The sequence below is a fragment of the Catharus ustulatus genome, chromosome 6 (assembly GCF_009819885.2).
Source record: "Catharus ustulatus isolate bCatUst1 chromosome 6, bCatUst1.pri.v2, whole genome shotgun sequence".
Lineage (NCBI taxonomy): Eukaryota > Metazoa > Chordata > Aves > Passeriformes > Turdidae > Catharus > Catharus ustulatus.
The window spans coordinates 53,270,531-53,290,997 of record NC_046226.1 but is presented as its reverse complement, the minus strand read 5'-3'; the positions used below and the strand labels follow the sequence as shown (position 1 = coordinate 53,290,997).

Here is a 20,467-nt window from a genome sequence, read left to right as displayed (position 1 = left end):
TCGTGTACCTGGGGGTGTGAGGGGAACCTGCTGTGTTCCCTCTGGAGATTGTCCCCAGGAAGCTGTGGCTGTCATATCCATGTCCAAGACCAGGATGGATGGGGCTTGGAGCGACCTGGGATAGTGGAAGGTGTCCCTGCCCGTGGCAAGGGGTGGAACGAGGTAAGCTTTAAGTCCCCCTTCCAGCCCAAACCATTGTATGGCTCCTGGATTCTATGTCTGTGTTTCCTGAAGGCTCAATGTTTTCTAGGATTAGTGATCCCACTGAGAACTGTGTGAAAAGGCAGTTCCTGTCCCAAATAAACTCCAGCCTGCCCAGCGAAAGCAAGCAGAGGATGATTATTGTTATTCCCAGATAAGAACTAAATTGAATCATAGATTTACCCAGAGACACAGGGGAAACATTTCCAATCCAGGAGATTCCCTATCCTGCAGGCTGGTCTCCAGCCTTCACCTCCAGTTCTTTGCTGTGACCTTTCTCCTGCCAAATTTCTCCTGCTGATTTTCTGGTTTTGTTTCTTAGATGGCCTGGGAACACCTCCCAGACAAACCATCCCCTGAGCACTGGCTAATGTCTGTGGGGTTCCAGTGCATGGATTCCCTCCAGGAATCCGGAGGGAAGGAGGGTTTTGGCAGCACTGTCACCGCACAGGGTTGATGTCATATTGCACCAATTCCAGTCAGGGTCCCAACAGAAGCCTGCAGGCTTTTGGAAATTAATTTCTTAAGAACTGGGAAGAAAAATCCTGTGAATTCCACAGGGTTGGAAAAAGGGCATCCCTCAGCTGCAAAAGTGTAATCATCCAAGGCTTTTGCTGCAGAAACACAGCTGGGGACTCGAGTTTTAGTTAGTCTTGACAGGAGCAGGAGCTGAAAGAAGTTCCTGTTTTCTGAGTGGGAATGCTGGAGCTGAGAGGCTGGGATGGATGGGGGCCTGAGCCTCCCACTGGCCCCAGTCCCACATTCCCAATGTCTGGAATTGCACATGCCTGGGGCGGTGTAGGGAGGATGAGAAGAGCTGATGGAGCAGGGCTTGGGACAGCACTGTCCTTTGTGTTTGTTCAAAAAGCACTGGGCTCACAAGCAGGGAATAAGCACATAAATGTGGTGCTCTGTGATAAAAAGGCTTAGGCTGCTGGAGTGGCACTGAGTTCTGAAGTACCCCAGCAAAACCGAATAGTGAATGACATGCATTTTCTCATTTTTAAAAATGATTTTCTGGTATTTAAGCTGGAGCAGCGAGGAACATCCGGATTAACCAGTGTGCGGATTCAGAACACAGTTCTGGAGAGAAAAGGAGACAGATGACTGGAGAGATGGACAAAGTGGCATAAACTACATTTCCTTTAGGAAACCAGGCTAGAAATTAAGCTCTTTCAAATAAAAAATTTAAAAAAATTAAAACCAATAGCAGTATTGTGCTGTCTTTATTTGATATCTTTCATTTTATACCGGCATTGTGTCTGCAACACACCAGCAGCCAACAAGGGATAAACCTATTAAATTCATACACGGGATGTCAGACGGAAATCCACAAATTCAACACTGAGGTTTACAAATTGGGGAAATAAGGAAACAATTACGGTTGCCGACGTGACGTGGCACTACGGGACGGGATTCCCGGGACACCCGAGCTATCCCAAGGGCGGCGGCGGCGCTGCCCCCTCAGCGCTTCCCGCGCTTTTCCGCCTCCCTCAGGCCCCGCGCGCTCCCCCCGCCCCTCCGCGCTCTGCGCACGCGCGGCCGCACGCGGCGCCGCCGCTCCCCTCAGGCCCGGCCCCGCCATGTCGGACCGGCTGGCCAAGCCCTCCTGCCTCATCGTCGCCAGCGCCGCCACCGCGGGTGAGACGCTCTCGGGGGAGACCCCTCCGGCTTGCGGGGAGACGCCGCTCCCGCCTGTGCGGGTGTCCCGCGCTCCCGGTCCCTTCCGAGCGGCGGGGCGGTGCCGCGCGGGGGCTGTCCCCGGTGTGGCTGTGGCGGAGGTGCCCGGCCCACAGCCCGTGTCCCCTGTCCCTTGTGTGTGTGTGTGTGTCACAGTGCGGCCCCACGTGTGCCCTCCCTGCACAGCTGTGCCGGTTTTCCATCCGCACTGCAGGTGTGGCTCCGTGTGCAGCTGTGCTGCTTGGCTCCTCGGCGTGTGGCTTTGGTGGCTTTGAGGGGAAGGAGGGTCGGCTCAGGTCGGAAGTTATCAGGAAGAATCTTTGCCTGTGAGGGTGTTGAGGCCCTGGCACAGATTGCCCAGAGAAGCTGTGGCTGCCTAGTCCCTGGCTGTACATTTCTGGTGTCTTAAAATCGTTAAATCATAACAAAGTATCCCTCTGAAATTACTTAGAGCTTTCAAGATGAGCAAACACCCAAGCTTGTGTACTTTGCTGGATAAAGCGTGGCCTGCATTAAACTGTCACTGTTGTTTCCCTAAGGTGTTGGAATCTGTTTTGCAGGTGTTTCAGCCCAGTCATTCCTTCACTGCTTTACTCTGGCCAGCTCTGCCTTTAACCTGCAAGTGGCGACTCCTGGGGTGAGTGGAAACGGACAAATACTGTGATTTCAGCCTGAAACTGGTTGATCTCTCAGTTGGCGTGACATAATTGTATTGTAAATATATTGAGAGATGTTTTATTGGCTGTAGACATTTAGGGACCTATTTAATTCTGTTTTTTAATACTGAAATAACTGCAGCCTTTCTATAGTATGGATTTGGATTTCTGTGTTCAGTATCTGTTCCCACAAAGAATGGAGGGAAAGCTATTAGCTCTAATTCAGTGGGAAGAATGGAAAACTTCAGTTTTTTGAGAGCTGAAAGCATCTCAAAATCCCACATAGCCGTCCTTCAGGAAGTGTCGTGGGTGCTTGTGCAGTGATCCTGACCACAGTGTGTGAACCATGTTATTCCCAGGGGAAGCCCATTGATTTTGTGGATGTCAACGAGGGCAACACACGCTGGATCCAGGACTTCCGCATGAAATCCTACGCCAACCCTGCCAAGCTGGAGTCCATTGATGGTAAGGGTGTCACCACAGGCCACTGTCACCTCCACTGCCAGGGAAACAGTGAAAGGCTCGCTGTAAGGGCTTTCCCCTCACTGTAAGGGAAATCCCTTGCTTAGGGCCTGGATTTTGGGGAAGAACAACACAAAAAAGGCAGGAAAGTTGTGTTTCAAGAGAAAACCATGGCAGCTGCAGTTGTTGGTTTACTTTCTATTTATTTCCTGGCAACTGCTTTGCAATTTTGTTATTTACCTTGGAATGGTCATTCTGTTTAAACATATATGCAATATATACATATAATGTCTGTGTTGTGTATAAGCACACGTTACATTGTTACTTGTTGAAATAAATATTTTGCTGGAGTAGGAGCCAAGCAGACAGAACAGTTGGTCATCAGAACAGCCTGGGTCATCAGGGCTCATTAAAAATGTGTGTCCCTGGTCCTAAGAAGGACCTTTTTCTCTCTTCTGTGTAGCTCTGTTAGTTTCTTTAGGTCATTTCTAACTGATTTATGTGGGTTTGTCCTTTTTTTTTTCCAAATGCGTGGTGGATTTATGATCAGGCTTTTTGGGTTTTTTACCTGTCCTACAATCAGCTCCTGCTTTCCTCCCAACCAGGGGCTCGGTACCACGCCCTGCTGATCCCAAACTGCCCCGGGGCCGTGACTGACCTGGCCAACAGCGGGTACCTGGCCAAGATCCTGCAGCACTTCAGCACTGAGAGCAGTAGGTGAACATCCTCGGGGGGTTGGGTGAATCAAACAGGGCTCCTGTGCTGCCTCTGCAGGATGGCTGCCTTCCAGAGACTCCAGGGTCTTTGCATGGCTCAAGAGCATTCAGAACTGGGAAGGGAAAGGGTGTCTTCAAGGAGAGAAACAAGTGTCATAATGGGGCTTTAAAAAAGGAAAGGGAGACTTAGAAGAAAATAAAGTATCCCAAAATGTCTTTAAAAGGAAAAAAATGTGTCCTAATGTATCTTAAATAGGAAAAAGGGAGCCTTGGTAAGGAAAAAGAGGTCTCAAAGTATCTTAAAGAGCAATGCCAGCAGCTTTTCAGAGCTTGTCTCAGAAGAAGGATTTGCTGCCTCACAGTGGTACAGAGACGGCTCTGTCCAAATCAGCAGCCTTCAAGGCTCAGAGCCAAGTGTGGAATGTCCCAGGATCCTCATTAAGGCTGCAGTTAACCAAGACTTGGGGTGTGCTCCACATTTGAGCATTTGTGGAGCTGTCTCTGAACTTGGAGTTAAAAGCTGCAATTCTTGTTCTTCCTCTTACTGTAATAATAATAAAATAAATGTAGTAATTCTTGTTATAGGCAATAATTGCTACTGCAGTGTGCAGGAAAGCCCCTCCAACCTAAAAGAACATTATCAATGCATATAAATTCACTGCAGGAGGGCAACATGAGGCTCACCACACTCACCTGTGTTTTAGGGATTTGGAGATGCTCACAAATGTGCTTTAATTCTTCCCTAGAGCCTATCTGTGCTGTGGGACAGGGAGTGGCAGCTTTGTGTTGTGCCACCAATGAGGATAAATCCTGGGTTTTCCAGGGATACAGCCTGACAGGGGTAAGTCAAGCTTTTACCTGATTTTTGCTGTTTGGGGGCTTTTTAAATTTTTTTCTGTGTGATTTCTGGTGGTTTTGGTCTTACCTAGGAATTTTCTAGAAATACAAATTATCAGTTGGATACCCTGGCTTGTGCAAGATGTGCAGAGTTGTCTTTGACAAGGGGCCCAGCACTGAGTGCATGAAGAGTTTGTCCTACTTAAGTGGCATGTAGGGAATGCTTTCCCTCTGATTGTTCAGTAAACTTTAAAGTGAAGGAAAAAAAAATCCTGGAAATTCTTGCTGCAGCTCTTTGTATTTGTTGTTGATGACTTATAAAAAAATTTGTTTGATGAACACTGAAGATAAGTTATATTTCTCAAAGTGCTGTTTCCTTTTAAAAGGTAGAGGGAGTCTTAGGGAAAAAAAAAATTAGAAGTTTTAGGAAAAAAGGCTGTTTGTACAAACTGGCTTGCAGTTAAAGCAGCCAGTTACTGCTGATACTTTATCTTGTGTGCTCTGACCTCACAGCCCATTTTATGGTGCCAGAGCGATGCAAATTGCCCTGGTGCAGCTTTCTAGAGTGGAAAATTCACATGGAAAGTTAAGAAATTAAAATTTTGTGACTCACAAAAGCTCTTAGTGTTCTCGTGTGCTTCTGTTTGAGTTAAGGATTATTTATGGCTCTATCTGGATTGCTATAGTCCGTGATGAAATATTTTAAATCATGTTGTGGCCTAGCTGTGGTTGCTGTGGAAGCCATAAAATTAAATTCCTTACTTTTGCATATAAAAATTCTGAATGCCCCTAAATTTTCTGTCTGTGTTTCCCATATTCATTCCAACATGGACTCTGCAGGTGGCACAGCATCTGTGCCCAAATATTTGTGTGCCACGGGCAGACAGGTTAATCACACCTGCAGAAATTGTTTGTTGATGGTTTTTTTCCTCTTTATTTAACTCACTTAAGAGTTTCTAGTTTGCTCTCTACACAAAATCCATCAAAGCTGCTTGCGGTCATTTGGTTGGGAGAGTAGTGGAGGGAACACAAATACAAATTTCAGGAAAATATGTGGTGGTTTTGCTTGGCTTTTTCTGTAAAAAGCCAGCCAAACTAATCTCCTTATGATCTATTTCAGCCCTCTGTGTATGAGCTGGTGAGGCAGCCGAATTTTGCCAGTTTGTCCATTATTGTGGAGGATTTTGTGAAGGATTCTGGAGCTACATTCAGTGGTGGGTCATGCCTGGTGTCCAGGATGGGCACTTTGTGTCTCCTTTGGGAAATGAGTGTTTGTGTGCTGGTTGTATCCAGCTGAGCAGGGCTCTGGCAGGATCTCTGATCTGGTATTCCCAGTGGCATTCCAGTATGTCACTGGTCATTTGCAAGGCCAGGCTGGACAGGGCTTGGAGCAGCCTGGGGTGGTGGAAGGTGTCCCTGCCTGTGGCAGGGAGATGGGACTGGATGAGCTTTAGGATCTCTTCCAACCCAGACTAGTCTGGGAGTCTGTCTAGAATGAGGTAACTTGAAAATTCTCTTTGGGCTGCTGAGCAGTTGCTGGTAGATCTGAGCATGCTGGGGTGTTGTAATTGGCCAGAAAATGAGTATTTAGTTTTTGTAGCATGCTGATCACAGCTCGTGTCTGACAGAAGAAGAGTTTATGTTATATTGTGAGGTAATTTTAACTTTCAAATACATACTTTGAGTTTTTTATTATGAAAATCTCATGACATGTGCTTTACCCACCTGGTGTTAACTGAATCAAGGACCCAGTCCTGTCCTTTCAGAAAAGGATTTTCTAGGGTAATTGTTTCAGGATGAGAGGCTTGAGACTGCCCCTCTCTGCTGGGGTAATAGATCAGCACCCAGCAAATCTGTCTGGCCAAAATAGTTACATGTTGTGTTGGGTTTATCAGTGGTGTGATTCTGGCATTGAACTCGTGTCCTCTGATGCAATCCCTCTGTTTTTCCTTCTGTGTTCAGCCAGCAGCCCAGATGCTGTCCATGTGGTGCTGGACAGGCACCTGGTGACAGGACAGAATGAGAATTCCACCCTTCCTGCTGTCCAGAACCTTCTGATTCTTTGCAACGTCAGGTGAGGCAAGGTGGGGCTTAAGAACTGGGAGCAGCCACTTTTGGTTTCAGGAGTACTGTTCCTCAGAAGGGAGGTTTTTTCCCTTGGTTTTCTGCTGAAGGGTGTGTGTCACTTTTCTTTGATCAAGCCAGCCAGGCAATTGTGTCTTTTGGCAAAGAGCATGTGATTATTTAAAAGAGGAAGATGAAAATGTTCGGGGAAATGCACAGCTGTAGTGGAACTGGCAGAGTAAAATGCTGAATAGGCTTCACTAAACATTTCTGTTCAGGGAAACATCTCATGTTTCTTGAGCTTTGGCAGGCTGGCTTTGAGTCAGCTCTTATTTAGAATTCTGGGAATGAATGAATTGAATTTCTTTGGAAATGGCTTGGCTTGTTTGAGTGTCATCTTGTCAGATAGAAGAGCGCATATGAATAACCACAAGCCCCTTCTTTTGTTTAGGTGAGTGTGTGGTACCAGTCCTGTCCTGGCTGTGCACTAACAGGTCTTGTCATGTCTGGTGTGTTTCCTTCAGCAGGAAATGAAGGAGAAGGTCTGTTTGCAAAGAGGATGGATGAAGAGCTAGCAGGCTGAGGATTTCCATGGCTGTGTCATGGATAAAACATCCCTCTGAACCCCTGTCCTGGACTCTGAAGTGACTGTGGCAGGGAAGTGGCAGTGCCAGGTTCTGCGTGGATGGAATGGATGCAGGTTGTCAGAAGAATCTGGGACACCCCATTACATTTTTGCTGCTCCATTTTCCCAGTAGATCCTCTGTTTACAGATGTGGGACCTGTCTTCAAAACCCCTCAAAGTTTGGTGCTGTGAATACAAATTGCTGAAGCTGAAGCCCTTGCTCTGGGTTGGCGTTGTACTGGTGCACAGCATGCCCTTTCTTCTGTTTACATCGCTGGAATTGTGTTTGAAAAGTTTGCTCAGCTTTTTTTTTTTTTCTACATGGTCCTACAATTGTTTATTTGTTCTCCTTTGTGTTGCTTATGTTGTGGGTTTTGTTCTCTTGGAAATACTCCTCTCTGGAAGTACACTGCTGCTGTCTCTTGCTGGAATTTTGTGGACTAGGGCACTGAAAAATGCAGGGGCTAATGTGGGTCCCATCTGAGGAACCAGCTCTAGGGTGGAGTCTGGACTCCTCCTCCTTTCTGAGCTGCAGGTGTGACTTGAACCTGAGCATGGAAAGGAATAATCAGCCAGATTGAGATCTTTTTTTAATTGTTGCAGACTCAAACATACAAATATATTGGAAAGTAGATAAATTAACTTTCAGATAATTGGTTTTCCTTCCCTCTTGGAATTGTGGGCGACATTTCTCCAGTGCTCTAAAGAAATGAGGTTGCATTTTTGTTCTCCTACCAGGGTATTAAAATATTTTGGTTCTAACAAGTCATCAGGTAGGGAAATTCTGACTTTTCTGTGGAAATCCATTTTTTAGCTCTGTCTCAAGAATTAAATGTGATTTTAAAAGACAGACTGCTGTGGGTTTTTGCTGGTCTTCTACTGTTGCATTCTGGAGCCCATCTTAGATATCTTTGATGGAAATTAAAAACAGAATTTGAAATTAAAATTGTGCTTTGACAGAAATTAAATTATCAATTAGCTTTGATAATTTAAGTCTTCATTCCTGAGAATCCATCTTGGGGACTTGATGTTCACACCATCAGGGAATACTTTCAGTCTGGAAAGACACATCTTGTTTGTGAACTGGGAGACTGTATTTCCTTAGGGACTGTGTTTCTGTGGGATTTTGCCAAAATCACTGCACCTTTCACTGCTTACCTGTGAAAATAGAACATTGGTGTCTACCCTGTGTCCTGTTTCATTCCTTAAATGAGGTTCATTTATCTGCTGCCAGGGGAGCAAACAGCATTCAGACCATTACAGGCTTTGATCAGTCTCTTGTACAATTTTTCCTTGTTTCGTGCGTCCAGGACCTGCTGGAATTGCTCTGCTTGTGCCTCTGTTGGGAAGCAAACAGTTGGACAAAGCACACTGCCTGGGGACTTGGTGGTGCTTTCTTTTTCCTCCCATATGAGAGCAGAAAAAAGATGAGTTCCTGTTTGTATTTTCAGTCTTCACACATCCACTTTTATCTCCTCAGTGGATTGCTCTTGGGAAAATTGGGGGAGAAGGGTGTGGAGCAGCAAGTGGCTGGAGAGATGATGTGTGCAGGTGTGGGCTGACAGCTCGGGGAGGTGGCTCTGGAAGTGGTGGGCTGGATTGTGTCACCTGTACAAGTCATGCTGACAAACTGGGAGCCATCTGAGTCAGAATCATGGAATTTAGGTTGGAAAAGAGCTTTTAAGATCAAGTCCAAGCCTCAGTGCAGCACCACCACCATGTTCACCTCTCTAGCTCAGGTATCACATCCACATGTTTTCTGAACCCTTCCAGGGATGGTGACTCCACCACTGCCCTGTTCCAGTGCTTAATGTCCCTTTCCATGAAGAGATTTTCCGTGGTATCCAACCTAAACTTCTGGCACAACTTGAGGCCATTAGTGCTGATATCTCTTCAGTTCATGTCCAGTGTGATGAGTTTTAGCCAGGGATTGGAAATAATTGTTCAAAGACTGGGAAAAGAAGATCAAATGGATATAGAAAGCACAAAGTTGTTGAATGTCATCCAGGTATGTTCAGGAAAGTTTAATTTTGTTTATTTTCTGTGTTAATTTTGTTCTACAAATGTCAAGCTTGATTGTTTGTTATTTTCTTTTCTCTTACCTAAAAAGTATTTACATCAACTAATATAATGAAGTGGCATTATGCAAAGAGCAAGGATTTTTGGATAATTCTTGCCTTTTAAACTTCCTGTGGGGAGAATTTAGATACCTCAGTTTGTATCTTCTGCACCTTGTGCCTGGTCCAGCTGAGGAGCCCTGTGAACAATCCCCTCCCAGACATCCAAGCCAGTGGTGTTTATACTGAGGGGTTTTTGTCTCCAGGGCAGAAACTGCTTCCCAAAGAACTGAAAACCCTCAAATTTAGGAAATTTTCATTCCACACAAACCTTTAATGTTTCAGCATTGCACTGTGGAGTGCTTGGTGCTTTGGTCCTAGGAGTGTCACCTGCCAGGCTTGTTTCCTTGGAAATCTGTTCCTGGTAACATCCAGCTGGTGGGTTTTATTGTTTTATTTATTTGGGTGGGGGCTTGGTTTTATTTTCTAGGGTTTTACTGATTTATTTTTTGGGACTCACAGTGCTACATCTTCTCTGGGCTTAATAGCTGGGACCATGTCTGTTTTCCTCTGACATTTTTACAGGCAGATATGGAGGTACCTGCTAGAAGCATCAGAGTGCCTCTGCAGCACCTGGAGCAGGATGAGTCCAAAGGGATGAGGAGTTTTCTTGGATGTTAGCTCACAGCTGTAAAGGAGCACTGCTGTCCTGCAACCCACAAAGGATTTTTCCACCTAAAAGAGGACAGCCCACTATCCCTGGCAGGTTTGTACCCACACTGGAAGAGGGGTGCTGGTGCAGCAGCTGGGAAACTGCTGAACTCTGGAAAACAGAGCCCCCTGCCTGTGGGTATGATTTCAATTTTCATGTTTTTGGGGGATCCTGACAAGATGTTTGAACTCTGTTCCTGTCTGCAGCTGATGGTTGTTGGTTATACCAGCATTCCATTTGTGTATTAACATATTTAATTAAGATTCTTTCCTTGGAGCTTCTACAGTATAATCTTGTAAAAAAAAAAAACAAAACTTTTTTTTTTGTTTAATGGAACCTGCTACTTTATTAATCTTGTATGCATTCCAACAAGGGCCAGAAGAGATGGAAGTGGCTGATTGGTCCTGATTTACTTTGAAATTTCAAATGGAACTGTCTGGGTTTGGTGCCATCCGTACTGGCCTGTGATGGCTGTATTGGATAACATAACCATTGAATCCAAGGACTAATTTTAAATTAAATTCCATGTTGGGAGGATGAATATAAATGGATGTATTATTGTGTCTGTTCTTCCAACAGCTCTGCTTTCCTGTGCCCTGTTTCAAGAATGGAGGACGTGCTGGGAGCAGCAGTGTCTCCCTTAGCACAGTGTGTGAGGGGATGCAAGGCATGGCTGGAGGAGGAAGGAAAAGCTTCTCCAACCCCCCTCCAAGCTTTGTGTGTTTGCACAGAGCTGGATGTTGGAATCAGAGAGCAGCCACCACAAGGAAAGGTTGGGAAAGGTGCTGTCATTTTTAAATCAATGCTTTGTATAAGTTTATGTATGGATTCTTTGGGATTTCTCCAAACATACGCCTTGTATCTGCCCCTAATTCCTGAGTTGTCCTTGTGACTGTGAGAGCCACAGCCCTTTCTGGGAGACAAGACACATCTCCTGATTTCTTAATCCAAAGAGGTATGGAGATCTGGGAAATCCCAGGAGTTTGTAAGTGGGACACAGATAGGGCCCTGGGAGAGATTCCTCCATCTGCTGAAGAGAGGGGAAGTTGAGGAAGAGGTTAAGGAGTAAACACACTTTGTGTGACTGATTAAAGAGCTGTACAGGCTGAAGGTTTATGTGGTTCTTGGTTTTTTTCACCATTTCAGAAAGGATGTGGACTCTGTGGCTTAGCCACGGATGTCAGGCACCTCACAACATCCATCTGTGCTGCAGAGAAAGAACCCCCATGCTGAGGAGGAAACACAGCTGCCACCACATCAGGGAAGGGACCCCGTGACTGAACATTTTAACTTCTTCCCCTCTTGAGAAGTGTCTTGGTAAGTGGGGTAAGGCTTAACTGTTACTCAGGCACCTTTTCCTACCTCTTTATCCCTTTTCACTGAAGTATTGTATTCTCTCTTGAGCACCTTCTGCAGTGCTTCAGTTTCATTTGAGCTCACAGGAGACAGATTCCATGCATGTGGAAGTTCTTGCCTCAGCAGGGAAAGGGGCATTTATTCCAGAGGCTCTGACCAGCCAGTTTAGTAGCACCAAGTCCCCAAATTCCGTGTGCCCAGATCCCTACCCTGCCCTGGTGGGTGCAGTGTGAGGTGTTAGAGCACAGCAACCTGCTCATGGCAGAGGGGTGGAATGAGATGGTCTTCAAGGTCCCCTTTCAACCCAAACCATTCTAGGAATCTCTGATGGAATTCTCAGTTTAGTAAAAATAAAAAATGCAAAATGGGTTTAATTGAGAAGGGATAGGGAGGGGCAGGTCATGCTTTTAGTGCTGGCTTGACTTTGACAGGAAAGAACGTCACCATCCTTTGAGCAGCCTGCTGGTCTGCCTCCCCCCTTGCCAACAGCTGTAGGACAGAGGGTCTGGATGAGTCCCCTGGGGACTTCACCTCCCTCTGGCAGACTGGCACTGTTCCCAGGGCAGGCTGGGAGTGCAGCACCAGCTGTCTGTGTCCGATTGTAGCTGGCTGGGACAGCAGCTCCCAGGCTGTTCTGGATGTGCTGACAGCAGAGCTGCTGTGTCACACTGGGGGGAGGGATCAGTGCCTCCCTTGGTCTGGACAGAGCACGTGTCTGGCAGTGCTGGAGCCACACTGCTGCCTTTTCTCCCTTTTTTTAAAGTTCAGGCAATTTTGTCAGGAAACAGCAAATTGCATCCATGTATGAGCAGGGGTCTCTCAGAACCATTGAATGAATCACTGCTGAGACCATCAAGGCCACCACTACCCCTGTCCCCAGGTGCCACATCCATGTGCCTTTTAAATCTCTCCAGGGATAGGGACTCAGCTGCTGCCCTGGGCAAGCTGTGCCAGCTTGGACAGCTTTCAGTGAAGAAATGCTCCCTAAAATCCAATTTAAACCTTCCCTGGCACAACCTGAGGCCATTTCCTTCTTGTCCTATCACTTGTTCTTGTCTACTCTTCATAGTAAGGTACACATATAAATTTTGACATAGATATCTGTCTCACAGGTGTATCTGTGAGTTTTGTACCAAGAGGGGCTTATGAAACCTGTGTTTGTTCTTTAAAACAACCTGAAATTAAAAACTGTTTTCTTCAATGTGTTAGAACTGAAGACTTAATTAGGAATTTGAAATTAGGAATTTTAAAATTAAAATCCTGTCAGTTGTCTCCTGCAGCAATGAATTGACCATGTTACAAGGCAAGTCGGTTTTAATTTGCATGTATTGACAAAAGTGCCACAAAAATTTGAAATTCCACTTGTCCCTTTGCAAATTGATAAAAAAAAAAGCATGATACAGAAATCTATGCATACACAGCATGATACTTGTACAGGTAAGACATTTGTACATCCACTGAACCTCAGGTGATCCACCTCAGCTTAGAGCACTCAGGGAAATGCCGATTATTATTTTTAATTCTTTTATTTTCCATTTTCAGTGCTGAACATCCGCTCCTAGAAAAGAAATAAACAAAGCATGGCTGAGTAGGATGTTTGGGAATGCTGCAAGGAGTTGCCAGTCACCAAGTGCCCAGATCAGGTATACTTATAATCAAAAAGCTGTTTGATGAATCCTGTGTGAAAGCCTCTCCACAATCTGACATAAGACTTGGACAGCAGATCTGCTCTTTCTTAGTGCCTCCAAGTACCAACATGATTTATTTCCAGCTCACTACCTGCAGATTATTTGTGTCCTGTGCTGCTGACAGCTCAGAATCAGATTTAAGGGACTTCTCACTTTGACAGTTATCCTGATGAGCTGCCAGTCCTGCGGCCTCAAACGGCAGGTGTGGCCCACAGCTGGCACAAATTCTTTCCTGGCATGCAGTGAAGCTTACCAAGTTCACTGAATTTAGGTGGCCTGTTCTACATAACCTGTCCAAAGACCTGACCAGACTAGTTGAATCCTCAGCCACCCCAGGCTGGCTGCAGTACACGGGAGGAATGTCATATCTACCTTTAACATCCTCTCCAGCTTAACCGCATCTGCAGCAAATTTCCTGATCCCATCGGAGAGCTTTTCCACAGCCATTTGGTCTTCGTTGTGGTGCCAGCGGAATGCCTTCTCATCCAGGTGGATCTTCTCAAGATCACATGCCTGAGCTGTGCAGGACAAGTAGAAAAACAAAAAGACCAGGTGATCAGATTCTTATCAAATTCAAACTTCCTGAAATTGTCGTAAGTTCTGACCATTTCTAGGTGTTGGGAATATTTTAAATACTTTCAGTATGACTTCTGCAGGAACACAATCTGAGATGTGAGACTGAAGGTGCTCCTGATCTGGCTGGAGGAGAACAAAGAGGAAAAAGGTAGCCTAATAACTCAGTATATCTTAACAGATTGTGTGTGTCATTATCTTGTACCTGCTGCTGAATGGCACAGCACTTCCCAGGCCTATTCTAAGGAACTGTGCAACCGCCCCACAGCAGTGAGACATTCTAAGCAAATATTCTGAACAATCCAGGCTTTGATTATTTGGCAGGAACTAACAAAAGCTCACTTGATAGCAGGCTCCCAGGCCAGCAGCAGCCTGTGGGCAGCAACCCATGGCTACAGCTGTGCACAGAGCTGCTTTCTGAGATGTAAACCAGCATTTTAATGAGGCTGCAGAAAAGGGAGAGTATCACAGAATCCTGGAATAATTTGGGTGCAAAGAAACCTTAAAGCCCATTCAGTTCCACTCCCTGGCCATAGGCAGGGACACTTCCCACCTGGGCTTGATGTAGTGTAATGGGAACAAGGATTCCAAGCCATCGTGGCACAGTGTCACCAGATCAAATCACTCAATCTTATGTGTGATTAGTTTCTAATTTCTGGAGGGAAAACACCTCTTGGTGTCTACGGATTAAGATGAAACCAAGTTTGGCATCTTTGCTACTGTTCAGTAAAATATTACCCTGAGCACCTGCAGATTAACTTTCCTCTTCTCTCCCTGTCCCATGGGGAGAAGTGCAGAGTCTGGAAGCACAATCCAAACCACAGTAATCCAGTGTGTCAGCAATTGTAGCACTGATATTGTACTGAGGCTACAGTATTTCCTTCTGAGGCTACAATATTTCCTCTAGGAAACTGGATCTCTCCCTAAAGCAGGATGGCAGTGACTGGAACCCTAGACTCGACACTGCAGAAGAAAGGAAGACAGAACAAGCCTCTAGGAGTGGACTCACCCTCTTTGACACTGAGTGTGGGAGTTAACTTGACATGCTCTTTGCTGAGCTCTGCCAGGAGCTTGGGTGAGATGGTGAGATAGTCACAGCCAGTGAGCGCTTTGATCTGGCCCGTGTTGCGAAACGAGGCCCCCATCACAATGGTTTTGTAGCCAAACTTTTTGTAGTAGTTATAGATCTTGGTGACACTCTTGACTCCTACAAGTAGAAACCAGCAACTTTATTGTAAGTGATTATTTAGAACACACTCAAAGCCGGCGTTTTGCCGTAAGAGGATTTTTATGAGTAAACTGAATGAGCAGCTGCTGTTTTCTCAGCAGTGTTAGATCTGTGCTCACCTGGATCCTCCGAAGGCTCGAAGGTTTTCTTGTCACCGTTTGCAACATACCAGTCCAGGATCCGTCCCACAAACGGGGAAATCAGAGTAACTCCAGCTTCAGCACAGGCAACAGCCTGAGCAAAGGAGAACAGCAAGGTCATGTTGCAGTGAATCCCGTACTCGGCCTCCAGAACCCTGCAGACACAGGCTGGCTTAGAACAGCTCTTTGCTCACCTATGGAATTCATATTCAGGAACAAGCTAAGTTCAAACCACTGAATTCCTTGAGTTCAGCTAACAGCAAATGTTTTGGGCTGCCAAACTCTGCTTTATTGATGCTGTTCCTCTAGCCAAATGCAGCCAGCTTAGCAGGATATTTCAGGAAACTGTGGCCTGGCCCTTGTATGAAGAAACTTTCCCTATTTCAACAGCAAGCTGTGGCAGAGCACCTTCCGTGCTTGTGACAGACTTCCTCATGCCATGCTTTCAGCACTGCTGTTTATTCAAGTGCAGAATGCGGTGTCATTGCCTGTGGACAGGCAGGAGCATGCCATGAATCAGCGCACCAGGCACACACAGCCTTACCTGCCAGCCTGGATTCCTTCCCATGTTGAAGAGAGCTTGATGAGAATCCGATCTTTACCAACTCCTACTTCCTTGTAGAGGTCGATAAGGCGCCTGGCCCTTTGAATCATTCCTTCCTTATCAAAGGACAACCTTTGAGGCAAGAGCAGCACTGTTTGAAATGGATTTTTTTTTTAAATTCTCTCCCCCAGAGCCCCATGGAAAAACATTGTCCTGTTTTATCAGCATTTACATGGCAACAGCAGGTTTGTGTTCTCAGATCCCTCCTGGGCTGTCAGCCCTTCGAGAAGGAAGTTTCTCATCATGAATTCAGAAACTGAGCATTGGCACTGAGCAAGTCAACAGCCAAGTCCTGTGCAAGTCTTGAAAAAAACTGTTCAGATAGATCTCTTGCTACATTGAGCAGCTATTATCAGAAGAGAATGAGCAAAACTACAACTGGACGTGTGAGGTTTCCCTTGCTTAAGCAGCAGCAGGAAGATTATGAAAATCCAAGGTCAGTGCTACTTGGTTTTGTTACAGAATTCTAGTCAAACTAAGGGAAATCCACACTCTTAAATATTAATATAAATCCTGCTGGTCTTCTAGGCAAAAAACCAAACAAAAAAAAAAACAAAACAAAAAAAACCCCAAAAACCAACCAAACAAAAAATCTTTCTCCAACTTACATCAGGTCACTTTTTGTATTTACAAATACCCAGGGTAACCCAGAGGGAAAAGACCCAACCTTGCATCTACTTCTGTGGACACACGGCCAGGTATCCTCTTCAGGATTTCAGCTCCAAATAATACAAAAAGTTTGTCAGAAGCATTTTTGATCTGCTCTTCTTCTGACCTGAAAACCACAAAGAGCAAAAGCATTTATGGGGGTAAAAAAAGGTGAGTTTACACTTTGCTGTGGATTTGAAGATCAAATTTCACAGCCTGTTTAACATTAAATTCCAGAGTTCAAATGAGCCCTTCTGTCCTGCCAGCAGGATTAGCCTTTGGACACTCCTATAGTGCTGCTGTTTTCCTGAGCAAGGAGGGCCAGGTGTGAGCTGGGGAATGGGGATGCACTTCTTAAAAGCACATCTGGAATGGGCATAAGGAATTTTTCTTTAACGTGTTGAGGCCTTTTGGGGCAGGAGACAAACCCATAAGTACATGAGGGGGAAACCCCAGCACGTTGCTTGTATATAAATAAGGCATTTTAAATATAGGTCTGAAACCCCTCTTTACTTACCCACCAAGCTTCTTCCCGTAGGCAACAGCATCATCCACAAGCTTCTGGTACGCCGGCATCTGAGCCGCAGCAAGGATCAGGGAGGGGTTTGTGGTGGCATCCAGGGGTTTGTACTCATCTATGGCTAAAGAAAGAAACCCAGCCTGTTTGAAACAGCCAGCCAGCCTGAGAAATCAGAAGGATTTTGCTCAACCAGGTGAGAATGTAAACATTTGTTAATGACAGAGCACATCAGTGCTGAGTGGTGTTTAAACACTGCCTGAAGGCTGGTGTGTGTCAGAGTACAGAACAGCTGGGCTGCAGTCACAAGATACAGCAAACTTTAAAGTTTATAAACTTCAGAAACTGCCCAAAAGTATTAAACCTATAGAAATGATGGATGGAGGAAGTAGTAACACTAATTTCCAAACTTCATCCCAACCAGCATAGCTGAGCTCCAGAAATCACAGAGGGGAATAAAGAACAGGGGACCTTCCCTCCAAGCAGTCAGAAATTTGGGCTTTTGTGTCCAACTGACGGGGCCAGGACAGGTGAATTCACCTGTGAGGCTCCAGCACCTTTTCTTACTGCTTTTTAAACCTTTTCCAAACAGCTGCAGTTTTTCAGTATCTGCTCTTCCCGTTTCCTTGTCCTACCAGGAAGACACTTGACCCTTGGTCTTACCTTAAACCCTGGACTATGCCTGTTCCAGGTGATTCTAGGTTTTGCTCCAGCAGGCTGTGGCACACATTGTCTGGCTGTAATCACAGCCTGGCACCAGGGCAGACAGGGCAGAGCCTCTGCAGGCCATTCAGCAGTTTCAACAATGCAGTTAAAACGTCAAAAAAGTAACAAAACCTCTGTTACCAGCCCCTTGTCCCCGGTATTTCTGACAGGGGTGAACGCCCGAGTGAGAGAGTGCAACTGTACTAAATATAAGCCTTGTTTTTCCATAGATCCCTCCCAGGCAGTGATCAGGATCCCGGAGAGAGGATCCATATCCACTCCATATGGCAGCTGCTTAAAGCAGAGCAGCACATCAGTGAAACTCTGTTCTGTACTGACACCTACAATCACCACTGGGAACCAGCAGCAGCAACAAGCACCTTCACCTCCACCAGTGCTCAACCTGCCAGGAGTGAGCCAGGTAAGGCTCTTGCCTTGTTAGGACTCCAGGAATAACCCCCAGGTGGTGAGAGCAGCCCAGAGAACAACTTGGGGATGTCCTGAGCAGGGCCAGGAGCTGGACTCGATGATTCCCATGGGATATTGTGCAATCCTTACTGCTGCCTGCACACAAACACCCCCTTGACCATCCTGGGGATTTGGTTTTTTTCCTGTGTCTGAGCTGTTGCCACCTCTGTGCTCTCTTCACCTTAAGTTTAGTACTCTTAAGACGTTTGACAGTGGCATTTAGGATTGTTTAGTGTTACACCAACAGGATTAGGCAAGCACTGGAGGGATTATTGCAGGCCTGGGTGAGGAAAGGACAGGATTGAGGGCTGCTCTACACGACCCAGAGAGACCGAGGGAGGGAATTCTGATGGAGTGAACGGGCTCCGTGTCCGTTCTGGGCCAGGCAGTGACAGCTCGGGAACAAGTGGCTTTTTAATGGAAGGGCACCTCCCTTTCTCGGAAAGGAGCGTGCTGGCTCATTCTCAGGAGATAATGGAAACAAAAGCACTCTGGCATTATTTTTACAGAATCCTGTAATGATTGGGTCGGAAGCGACCTTAAAGATTGTCCAGTTCCACTCCCTGCTACGGGCAGCGACATTCTCCACTGGACCAGGCTGCCTTGCCTTGAGTTCGGAAAAACCCAGACAAGTCCCAGATCTAGACAGGTCACTGTTAGAAAACCCGGATTCGTTAGCACAGCCGACCCTGGCTTGAGTCTGGCACTTCCTCCTGGCAGCGCGCAGAGCTGAACGTGGTGCTCAGGGCACAGCGAGGTCAGACTGGGAGAAGATCACGGCAGGGTCTGGAAAACGTCCTGGCTGGGCGGGATCTGCTCTGGCACGGGGACCAAGGCGCCGCCACCGAGCGCTTCCCACCCCCCCTCCGGCCGCAGGGTGGTTCGCTCCCGCCAGCGCGCGCCCCCTCGGCCGGGCGCGCCCACTCTCCGTGAAGGGGGCGGGAGAGGGGGCTAAGGAGAAGACGCGGTGACAGGATCCCCTCGCGCCGCCTCTCACCATTGAAATCCCCGGTGTCGGCCACCACCGTGGTGTGGTGCTTGAGCTGGTCCAGCGCCGACTCCATCTTCTGCCGCTTCACGGGTGACACCGACATGTCCGCGGCTGTGGCGGCTCCCGCGCCTCTAAGGGACGGTGCGTGCCCGGAGGGGACCGGCCTGCGCGCGCACTCGCGGCCCGCGCGCTCCCGCCGCCAATCCCAGCCCGGCTGGGCGGCAGCGGCCAATCAGCATTGCGGACACGGGACGGAGGCGGCCGGGAGGAGCCGAGGCGGGGCAGCGGCAGAGAGGACGATCCTGATTGGCCGCTGCCTGGTCCTGGGGGTCGGGGCGGGTGGTCACCTTGGCGACCCTGACGCCGCCATTGTCCCCAGCAGAGCGTGTCCGGGGGTCTCTGAACTCCGGGATCTGCGGTCCCCAGAACCACCCAGGGATCTTCCCCTCGGCCGGCACCGCGCCCGAGCCGCCCGTCCCTCACGGCCGCGCGGGCCCGGGCGCCGCCGGTGCCGCGAGATGGCGGCGGGCAGGCCCCGAGGGGAGGCGGCCGTGAGGGGGGAAGACTCGGAGCCGCGCCGGTGCTGCCCCGCTGCAGGAGCTCAGCGCTCTGAGCTCCCTCCCCTGCCGTCGTGGCAAGGTTCGGGATGGCATGTTGGGTACAGCTCCAGAAGCTGAGAGAGCCCCCGACCCAGCAGGGCAGGTGTTCTGGGCTTTTGGTTCGCCTGAACTTTATTTGGGCTGTAAGGAGGTGATCTTGTTACTGTGGTTATTCACCTGAGACAGATGAGGCCGGCCCTTTGCTGGAAATGTTGGACAATCTGTTGCCTGGCTGTGTCATGGGATTATGCTGTTCCTCCTTTCTGTGGGACGGCTGCCACAGAAGTTCCCCTTCCGGATAGACGAGAATGTGCTTTTGTATAACCTATTCATGCTTTGCCCAGTCCGGAAAGGATAATGCAAAGAAGCTTTAGGTTTAAGTCCTGTTTGAATTCTGTGACTGTGTAGGAAACAGGTTCGTACTGACTCTGGTTTCTTTGCCAAGGAATAGGAGAGCCTCACTTGTGAATTATGGAATCACAGATTCCTAGACTGGTTTGGGAGGGACGGGACTTTAAGGACCATCCAGTTCCACCCCGTGCCGTGGCTGGAGACATCTTCCACTCGACCAGACCAGAAAAGGAGTTCAGCTTTCAGCTTTTCTGGTACTTAATTCTTATCATGTGTGAGATTTTCACCTCTGTTTTTAAAACACAGATATCCAGGCCATACCACCCTTCCTGTTGAATGTCAGTCCTCAAACCCAAAAGGAAACCTGTGGTTTCAGACATTTTTCTGAGTTTCTGAGACTCTCAGTGACAACCCATTATGAAAGCCCAGTGAAAGAGACAGAGCTGGATTTATAACTTAACTATTTTAATAACTCTTGTACAGTGCATGGTTATATCATTGTCTCCTTCGCTCAGGTACATCAAGGTGCACTTTATAGCAGTGTCTGCAGGCAGTACAAACAGAACAGATGCAGCTCAGTCTCGTGGGA

The 20,467-nt window shown here is 47.2% G+C and overlaps 2 protein-coding genes and 2 long non-coding RNA genes across 6 annotated transcripts; 3 read left to right on the top strand and 1 right to left on the bottom strand.

Moving 5' to 3' along the window:
- Positions 1-1,744: 1,744 nt before the first annotated feature.
- GATD1 (glutamine amidotransferase class 1 domain containing 1) lies at positions 1,745-8,425 on the top strand. Of its 2 annotated transcripts, none has more exons than XM_033063273.2 (8): positions 1,745-1,842; positions 2,442-2,518; positions 2,897-3,002; positions 3,605-3,712; positions 4,462-4,556; positions 5,673-5,766; positions 6,515-6,626; positions 7,144-8,425. In XM_033063273.2, the coding sequence occupies exons 1-8, from the start codon at positions 1,785-1,787 to the stop codon at positions 7,148-7,150; spliced, it is 657 nt and encodes a 218-aa protein (XP_032919164.1). In that variant the 5' UTR covers positions 1,745-1,784; the 3' UTR covers positions 7,151-8,425. The 2 variants fall into 2 exon arrangements, with proteins under 2 accessions (XP_032919164.1, XP_032919163.1); XM_033063272.2 differs by having other exon boundaries at positions 7,141-8,425.
- Positions 8,426-9,650: 1,225 nt separating this feature from the next.
- Positions 9,651-11,321, top strand: LOC116998174. Of its 2 annotated transcripts, XR_004418335.1 has the most exons (4): positions 9,651-9,736; positions 9,884-10,064; positions 10,590-10,782; positions 11,157-11,321. It is a non-coding gene; the product is annotated as an uncharacterized LOC116998174 (long non-coding RNA). The 2 variants fall into 2 exon arrangements; XR_004418334.1 differs by having other exon boundaries at positions 9,674-10,064.
- A 1,353-nt stretch (positions 11,322-12,674) lies between these two features.
- On the bottom strand, positions 12,675-19,178 carry TALDO1 (transaldolase 1). The gene is made up of 8 exons (XM_033062919.2): positions 18,935-19,178; positions 16,765-16,888; positions 16,267-16,374; positions 15,540-15,671; positions 14,975-15,150; positions 14,637-14,834; positions 13,427-13,572; positions 12,675-12,924 (listed from the first exon to the last, which is right to left on the bottom strand). The coding sequence occupies exons 1-8, from the start codon at positions 19,029-19,031 to the stop codon at positions 12,892-12,894; spliced, it is 1,014 nt and encodes a 337-aa protein (XP_032918810.1). The 5' UTR covers positions 19,032-19,178; the 3' UTR covers positions 12,675-12,891.
- LOC116997810 lies at positions 13,517-13,809 on the top strand. The gene is made up of 2 exons (XR_004418244.1): positions 13,517-13,606; positions 13,711-13,809. It is a non-coding gene; the product is annotated as an uncharacterized LOC116997810 (long non-coding RNA).
- Positions 19,179-20,467: the final 1,289 nt, after the last annotated feature.

Coding starts and splice junctions, on each gene's coding strand:
- GATD1 (XM_033063272.2), top strand. CDS start 1,785: ATGTCGGACCGGCTGGCCAAGCCCTCCTGCCTCATCGTCGCCAGCGCC. Junction 2,519..2,896: donor TGCAAGTGGCGACTCCTGGG/GTGAGTGGAAAC, acceptor TGTTATTCCCAG/GGGAAGCCCATTGATTTTGT. Junction 4,557..5,672: donor AGGGATACAGCCTGACAGGG/GTAAGTCAAGCT, acceptor GATCTATTTCAG/CCCTCTGTGTATGAGCTGGT.
- TALDO1 (XM_033062919.2), bottom strand. CDS start 19,031: ATGTCGGTGTCACCCGTGAAGCGGCAGAAGATGGAGTCGGCGCTGGAC. Junction 14,835..14,974: donor CGAGCCTTCGGAGGATCCAG/GTGAGCACAGAT, acceptor TTCTACTTGTAG/GAGTCAAGAGTGTCACCAAG. Junction 12,925..13,426: donor AGCTGGAGAGGATGTTAAAG/GTAGATATGACA, acceptor TTTCTTTTCTAG/GAGCGGATGTTCAGCACTGA.